Consider the following 7,669-nt stretch of genomic DNA (forward strand, 5'->3'; position numbering starts at 1 on the left):
CTCTGTCGTTTACTTCTACTAATCAAAATTGGAACCTTCACACATCATTACATTAGAACAATATGAACACTCCCTATGAAATGAGACGTTTTCAGTATTCTCCGCCAGTTTTTTCTCTCTCGTTAATGGCCATAGTCTTCACTATATTAATCCCTATGTAAGTTTGTGAAGCTGTATAAAATCACCCAGTAGTAAGCATATAGCATGGATATCGTAATGTGTCACGGTACTGAAAGGGTTAGCTATCCATTCACTCGTGTGAGCCACCACTAGTTTGCCTCCTAATTCCTTCTCCACCTCCCTCCGTCTCAGTCATTACAACTCAATTCAACTCAAGCTTCCTTAGAAAAGTGATCCGTTCATGATACGTTTTTACTCTTCATTTTTTTAATATTGATTAGTTGATTTGCAGGCATGGTTCACTTGGAGAGAGAGAGAGAGAGAGAGAGAGAGAGAGAGAGAGAGAGAGAGATTATTACCTATTATAATCAATTTCCCGTTAATGATACGTTTTTCTTTTATCTTTATTCGTTGATTTACAGGTAGGGTTTACTTAGAGAGAGAGAGAGAGAGAGAGAGAGAGAGAGAGAGAGAGAGAGAGAGAGAGAATCTTCAGAATTATTATTATCTATCATAATCATTTACAACGAAGGAAGCTTCAAAATGTTACAACAAAATTTAAAAAAATCCTGTATTATTCTAAATACTACACGGAAGATAAGAATGATTGATAAAACAAACATATGCAATTGAGTTTGTGTAATAACGGTTGGTTTGGAAGGCGTTAAAGAGCGTGGCTAGTTTATATCCAGGTGGTGGACCAGTGGTTCGGTTCACCGGCAGCGTTTCATAATGTTCGTTTGGCCTCAAATTGCTCTTTCCTTATCGGCAGGTTTTTTTTTTTTTTTTTTTTTGGGAGGGTAGACGAGAACGAAGCAAGATCAGTAGCTCAGGATGGCAGTGAGAGCAGTAGTACTTCAGACACCACGCCCGCTACATCTTTCAGTCTCCACGCCACCACCGACCCCTCGAGTCTACGCAGCCCAGTGGCCGTGTGTGTCTTGGCGTTGGGCGTGACGTGCAGCAACGGTGGTAATAGCAACGGGAAGCTTGATGCACAGCACAGCACAGCACAGCACAGCGGAGAGATTGGTGGTGTATGTAAATAAATAGTGTGCGTTGACTTGCTGTGATGATAGGAAGGAAGTTGTTAGTCAGTCAATAGAGGGTTGTTAGGAATTTTGACTGATAAAAGGATAACAGGATATGTGTAGGATGTGCACTGTGTCTAATGGAAGGTTAACTATACGGTGTCTGTCTGCTTGTATGTAACTAAGATGTATCGGGAACCATCGCTACGTATACTGTGTCTAATGGAAGGTTAACTATACGGTGTCTGCGTGTCTATGTAGGATGTATCCGGAACCATCGCTACGTATGAGTGTTAAATTTACTTGGTCATTCATTTACTAGTGCGGTTAGAGTAACGGGTTCAGAATAGATTTGGGTAATGACCGTGGCAAGTGAAGTGTTTTCGTGGTCATTGTAGTTGTGTAGGAAGGAAGAATTAGTTATCCTCTTCAGTACTGTGACGCATTTTCACCTTGAGACGTGTGTACGATTAGATAATTCTATTGTTACAAAGCGTGTATAGATGTCACAAGGTTAATGGCCTGTGTCTTCACTATTTTAATTCCTCGCGTAAGTTTCTGAAGTTGTATAAGATAAAGTACTAACGGAAGGAATATGAAAAAGCGTCTTGGTGCTGAAGAGATTAAACGTGTCGCGTTACTATAGAACTCCTTAAGTAAGTTGTATTTGAGGCTAAAATATTTCGGGTAAGTCGTTGTGGTTCCCTTGTTATACAATGGCTACCTCTGCGAAAAGAATGAGTGGACAGGATTTCTTAACGTAACGGGGCTGGTGTTTCAAGGTACGTGCATTAGAAACGAGATGTGGTAGTATAACGGTAAGTTTGGGGATATATTCTTGAAATTAGTTCTTAGTGGTAAGCGGGCGTAGATGTTTAAGAGGTTCAAGAGTGATGTAGGTAATTGGTAAACTCGGATACTAATGTTCATGTTCGATTTGTGGTGGTGGTGGTGGTGGTGGTGGTGGTGGTGGTAGTATCAAGAATACGTAGAATGAAGAGTGAAAGGCTGATTGAGGCAGTGAAGGAGTGTTTAGGGCAATGTTGCCTGTTAGCTGTAGGGATAATTAGTGAACAAGTTCATTTTTTTGTTCATTTTGTCCATTACAGGAGTTGACGATCCAAAGGCCTGACTCCACAGCGGTAATGAGCCTTGTGTACCTTGCACTGTCTTCACTGACAACGCCCACTACTAACCCCTCTGCCTCCGCCACCGTTTCAAGATCAGGAAGGACTCTGCCTTGCATCGCGCACTGTGATGGTCGCCGCCCCGCCCCGCCGCCGCCGCCGCTGCTGCTGCTGCTGCTGCTGCCGCTAAGGGAGAATAGTTTGTTGAGTGGATGACGGCGCGTTCACTGACCCTCTCCCCATCACCCTACCAACTCCGGCCACCCACCCCCCTGCCACCAGACACCTGCTACACCACCACTACCGCCGGCTCCGTCCAGTGAAAGATTCATCGCAGACCTGCCATTCAACGCCTGCCGCCGCCGCCACCACCACCACCACCTCCTTATGGTGGTGTCACTGTACCTGGAGCTGTTGTCATGATTGAATAATAAATTGTGAAGAAATCTTTATTGTTTTGGAGAATTTCCTTTCCTGGGAATATTTGTGGCTGACTAGTCAGTAGTCGCCTCAGGCTGGCTTAGGTCACTGTCTGACACACCAATATTGCCTCCATCAACCTCCCACACTCACTCTAAACAATAACAGGCCAGAAATAAAAAACACGCTAACTAATTTCATGCTTTTTTTTTATCATAGCAATACAAGAAAATGGAGAGAGATGAGCTAATGTGAAAATATTAAAATGTGGGGGTGAAAAAAAATGAGTAAATTAAGAAAAGACATTATCCTTGAAAAGTTATGGAAAAGTCCAAAAAAATATTGCATACCTGGCCAAAAAAACGGCAAAAATGGTCAAAGCAAAAAAAAAAAGCAGATCCTAAATACTGCACTACTGGCCAAAACCAGCAGAAAATGGTTAAAAACTAGCCAAAACCCCAAACTGACCCTAAATACTGCACTACTGGCCAAAAACCCATAAGAAATGCAGGAAATTCCCAAATGGACCCCAAAACACCCCAAATGGCCCTAAAAATGCAGAAAATGGACCTAAAAACCCCCACAAATGGCCCTAAAAATGTACTTAAGTCAAAAATACTCGAAAGAGTCTCCGGAGATTAGGCAGATCCATATTGGAGTTAAAATTAAATGCAAGAGTCTCCCTAGACTTTTATTTAACAATTCTTTACATTATTACATTGCCAGGAAGTCTACAAATATTTTAATAAAAAAAAAAAATTTATATATACAAAGAATACAGTGAAAAGTCTACACAAATTTTCAACTTAGTATAAAAACAGTGAGCAAAATCTATACAGATTCAACTTAGTATAAAAACTGAGCAAAATCTATACAGAAAAGTCTACACAAATTTTCAACTTAATATAAAATAAAACTTAGTATTTACAACTTATACAAAAAATCTGCACAAATTTTCAACTTAATATTTGCAAAATTTTAAAACACTTTTCAACTTCACAAAATATTTTAAAACAATTCTTTCATGTTAACAATTATTCAAAGATAAAAATGTTTGGTTTTGAAGTGACACAATCTTACAAACAAACTGTTTCAACAATCAGAGAGAGAGAGAGAGAGAGAGAGAGAGAGAGAGAGAGAGAGAGAGAGAGAGAGAGAGAGAGAGAGAGAAAGAATCAAATAAACAATCAAATAGTAATAACATACATGAAAACAATACATTTTAAAACAACACACACACATTAATCTTGTGCCCTCCATACACCCTTGCTAATGTCAATAAAATGGTCTAATGGTACAAAAATTTCAAGGTAAAATGTGTCCTAGTACTGAAGGGGTTAAAATAGTGAAGACTGTTGCCATTAATCTTCTGACCACCATAGATCCTTGCTATTGTCAATAAAATGGTCTAATAGTACACAAATCTCAATGTAAAATGTGTCTCAGTACTGAATTCATAGAAGCAATCTGCAGACTAAGATACACTCTTGATACACCCCTGACACCCTGACACACCCTCACCTCACACACACCTCCTAAAAACTTAACATACCCTTTCAAAAACCACAAAAAAGTGATTAACAAGCACAAACACACCCACACAGCACACTCTAAGGGTAAGTTCACACTACAAGCAGAGTGGGCAGAGTGGTTGCTAGCGGCAATAATTTTGACATTGTTTTGGACGTACAGACGCAAAATAATTATTGTGGCACATTTTTTGTGGGTGGGAAGCCAGCGGCCCTCCACGACTCCACCCACGGCCAAGGTGTCCACCAGTGTGAGCCTTTATTGCTGACAACAAAATGACAATCAATGACCAGACTGTGCATAGTTCTGGTACAATTTGACTCTTTATATTAATAGTCTGCTGAGAAAAGCTGATTTTGTGATATTCTGGTCCTAGACATGAAACAAAAACACACTTTTTTTTTTTCTACAGCTGTTCCTTCCCTTGAGGAAAAATGAAAGGAAGAGGAAAGAAAGAAAGAAGAGAGAGAAAAGAGAGGAGAATGAAGTGATATTCTCGTCCTATACATGAAAGGAAAACACTTTTCTTTTTTCCACACCTGTTCCATCCGTTGAGGAAAAATGAAAGGAAACTGACGAAATAAAAAAAAAAAAAAAAAAAAAAAAAAGAGAGAGAAAAGAAGAGAGGAAAAGGAAGTGATATTCTGATCCTATATATGAAAGGAAAACACAAACCCTTTTCCTTTTTCCTACAGCTGTTCCATCTCTTGAGGAAAAATGAAAGGAAGAAGAGAAAATATAAAAGAACGAAGGAAGAGAGAGAAAAAGAGAGAAGGAAGTGATATTCTGGTCCTATACATGAAAGGAAAACACTTTTTTCTTATTTTCCTACAGCTGTTCCATCCCTTGAGGAAAAATGAAAGGAAGAAGAGGAAACATAAAAGAAAGAAGGAAGAGAGAGAGAAAGAGAAAAAACACACTGTACAGATCAGTGAGCCCCACACACACACACACACAATGACTTTACCAACAGAATTTCACGTTCCTTTATATATCGTCAAATTTTTTGTTGTCCTTCCAGGTAAACACTGTGGAATTTGACACTATTTATTTATTTATTATTATTATTTTTTTTTTTATCATATTGTTGCCTGCCCGACCTGCTCTGTGGCTAAGAGGACACCCAGAATTCTTGTGTAGGTCACCCTGCTCTGCTTATTGTGTGAACACCTAACCGGACCGCTCTGCTTGTAGTGTGAGCATACCCTTACACACACACACACACACACACACACACACACACACACACACACACAGGAAGAGAGGAGAAGATATATTGAATCGTTGGAAGAGGCAAGAAGAAAAAATAATGAACAGTCTGAAGAGGAAAAGGAAAAGTTTTTTTGGAGAGTTATAGGAGAGAGAGTCAAAAAATGGTATGTGGAAAGAAGGAATGCAGAGGAACCCCTAGAGGGACCAGTAGGTGGACCGTAATGTATACTAATATAGATGGAATACTGTCAAGTAGATTAGAATTGCAAGCCTGATATAGTGTGTTTGACGGAGACAAAATTACATGAAAAAACAAAGGTAAATTTGGATAATAAATATAATATATGGAGAAAGGATAGAGAGGGTAAAGGTGGAGGAGGAGTTATGATTATGACGAAGAAGGAGATAAATGTGGATAAGGTTTGGTATGGGAAGAACAATGCAGAAGTGATAAGCATAAGGTTAAAAAGTGATGGAAAAGAATTAATAATCATGGTGACCTATGTACCTCCTAAAACAAATTCTTGGACATTAAGGAATACGACAATATGATCAAGGATACTTTACAGAGTTTGCAAAGTGGAAACTGGAAAAAGAAAGGTGATACTAGTAGGAGATTTTAATTGTAAAGAAGTGGATTGGGAAAATCTAGTAAGTGGTGTTGGAGAGGAAGCATGGGAGAGAGATTCCTTAATCTAATGATGGAAAATATGATGGAACAGAGGGTGAAAGAAAATACTCGATATAGAGGAGATGATGAACCCGCTAGACTGGATTTGGTGTTAACACGAGAAGTGTACCTATGTGGGGATATACAATATAAATGTCCATTGGGGAAGAGTGATCATGTGGTTATGGAGATGCAGATGGCAATAACACAGCGAAGGAGAGATGAGACATACAGGAGTGGTAGATTGAATTATAGTAAGATGAACACACAAAATTTGAACAATTATTTTAGAACATTAGATTGGGAGGAGATGTTACAAATCAGAGAAGTGCAAAAAAAATATGAGATTTTTATGAAATATTATAAAGAAGGAGTTATGAAATTTGTATCACAGTATAAACCGAGAGAGGAAGGAAGAAAGGATTGGTTTAATGCAACTTGTGTTAAGGCTAAAGAAATGAGAGATGTGGCTTGGAAAAGATAGAAAAAGAACAGGAATATACTAAATAAGGAGAATTATAGAGTGGCGAGAAATGAGTATGTGAGGGTAAGGAGGGAGGAAGAAAGAAAATTTGAAAAAGATATTGTAGACAAGAGTAAGGAACATCCAAAATTGTTTTACAGGTTCATAAATGGTAAACTTAAAAAGAGAGAGTCCATTGAAAGATTAAAAGGAGAGCAAGGGATAGTAGATGACCCTAGGAATATCGCGGAATTGCTAAATAATAGGTTTCAACAAGTATTTACTAAAGAAACAATGTTTGTAAAGCCTCAAAATGTAGAAGGAAATGTGCACATGGATGACATTAAGATACCTAAAAAGGAGTTATATAAAATGTTGGAGGAACTTAAAGATGATAAAGCGATGGGACCAGACGAAGTTTCAGGAAAATTATTGAAGGAATGTAGAGAAGAATTGATTGATCCATTATATGATATCATAAGGTGCTCATTAGAAACCGGGGAAGTACCGGTGGAGTGGAAAAGAGCTGAAGTGGTGCCCATTTATAAGGGAGGCAGTAAGGAAGAGCCTCTTAACTATAGACCTGTGTCACTAACAATTGTGGTCGGTAAGATTTGTGAGAGGGTGATAAAGAAATATTGGATACGGTTCTTGGAGGATCATAAGTTATTATCGGATCATCAATTTGGCTTTAGGAAAGGAGGTCATGTGTAACAAATCTACTGAGCTTTTATTTTGAGAGTGGTTGACAAAATACAAGAGAGAGAGGATGGATGGACTGTGTATATTTGGATTTGAAAAAGCTTTTGACAAGGTACCTCACATGAGACTGCTATGGAAATTAAAGATTTATGGAGGACTGAAGGAAAATTGTTAAAATGGATGGAAAACTATTTGAGATGGAGGGAGATGAGAACGGTAATAAGGGATGCAAAGTCGGACTGGTTGGTGGTGGAGAGTGGAGTCCCACAAGGTTCAGTGCTGGCACCTATACTTTTCCTTGTCTATATTAATGATATGCCAGAGGAGTAAACAGTTATATTAATTTGTTTGCGGATGATGCGAAATTGTGTAGGTGTGTGAAGAGTGAAAAGAT

General features: G+C 38.7%; 1 protein-coding gene across 1 annotated transcript in view; it reads left to right on the plus strand.

Annotated features, from left to right (window-relative positions):
• LOC123502523 overlaps nt 1–2,725 on the plus strand; it is a 4,033-nt gene extending 1,308 nt beyond the window's left edge. Inside the window, exons 2-3 of the mRNA XM_045251646.1 lie at nt 920–1,157; nt 2,261–2,725. Coding sequence (XP_045107581.1) covers nt 920–1,157; nt 2,261–2,494 — 472 coding nt within the window. The 3' untranslated portion in view covers nt 2,495–2,725. The remainder of the gene's footprint in view (nt 1–919; nt 1,158–2,260) is intronic.
• Nucleotides 2,726–7,669: the final 4,944 nt, after the last annotated feature.

This window comes from Portunus trituberculatus, chromosome 11 (assembly GCF_017591435.1).
Source record: "Portunus trituberculatus isolate SZX2019 chromosome 11, ASM1759143v1, whole genome shotgun sequence".
NCBI lineage: Eukaryota > Metazoa > Arthropoda > Malacostraca > Decapoda > Portunidae > Portunus > Portunus trituberculatus.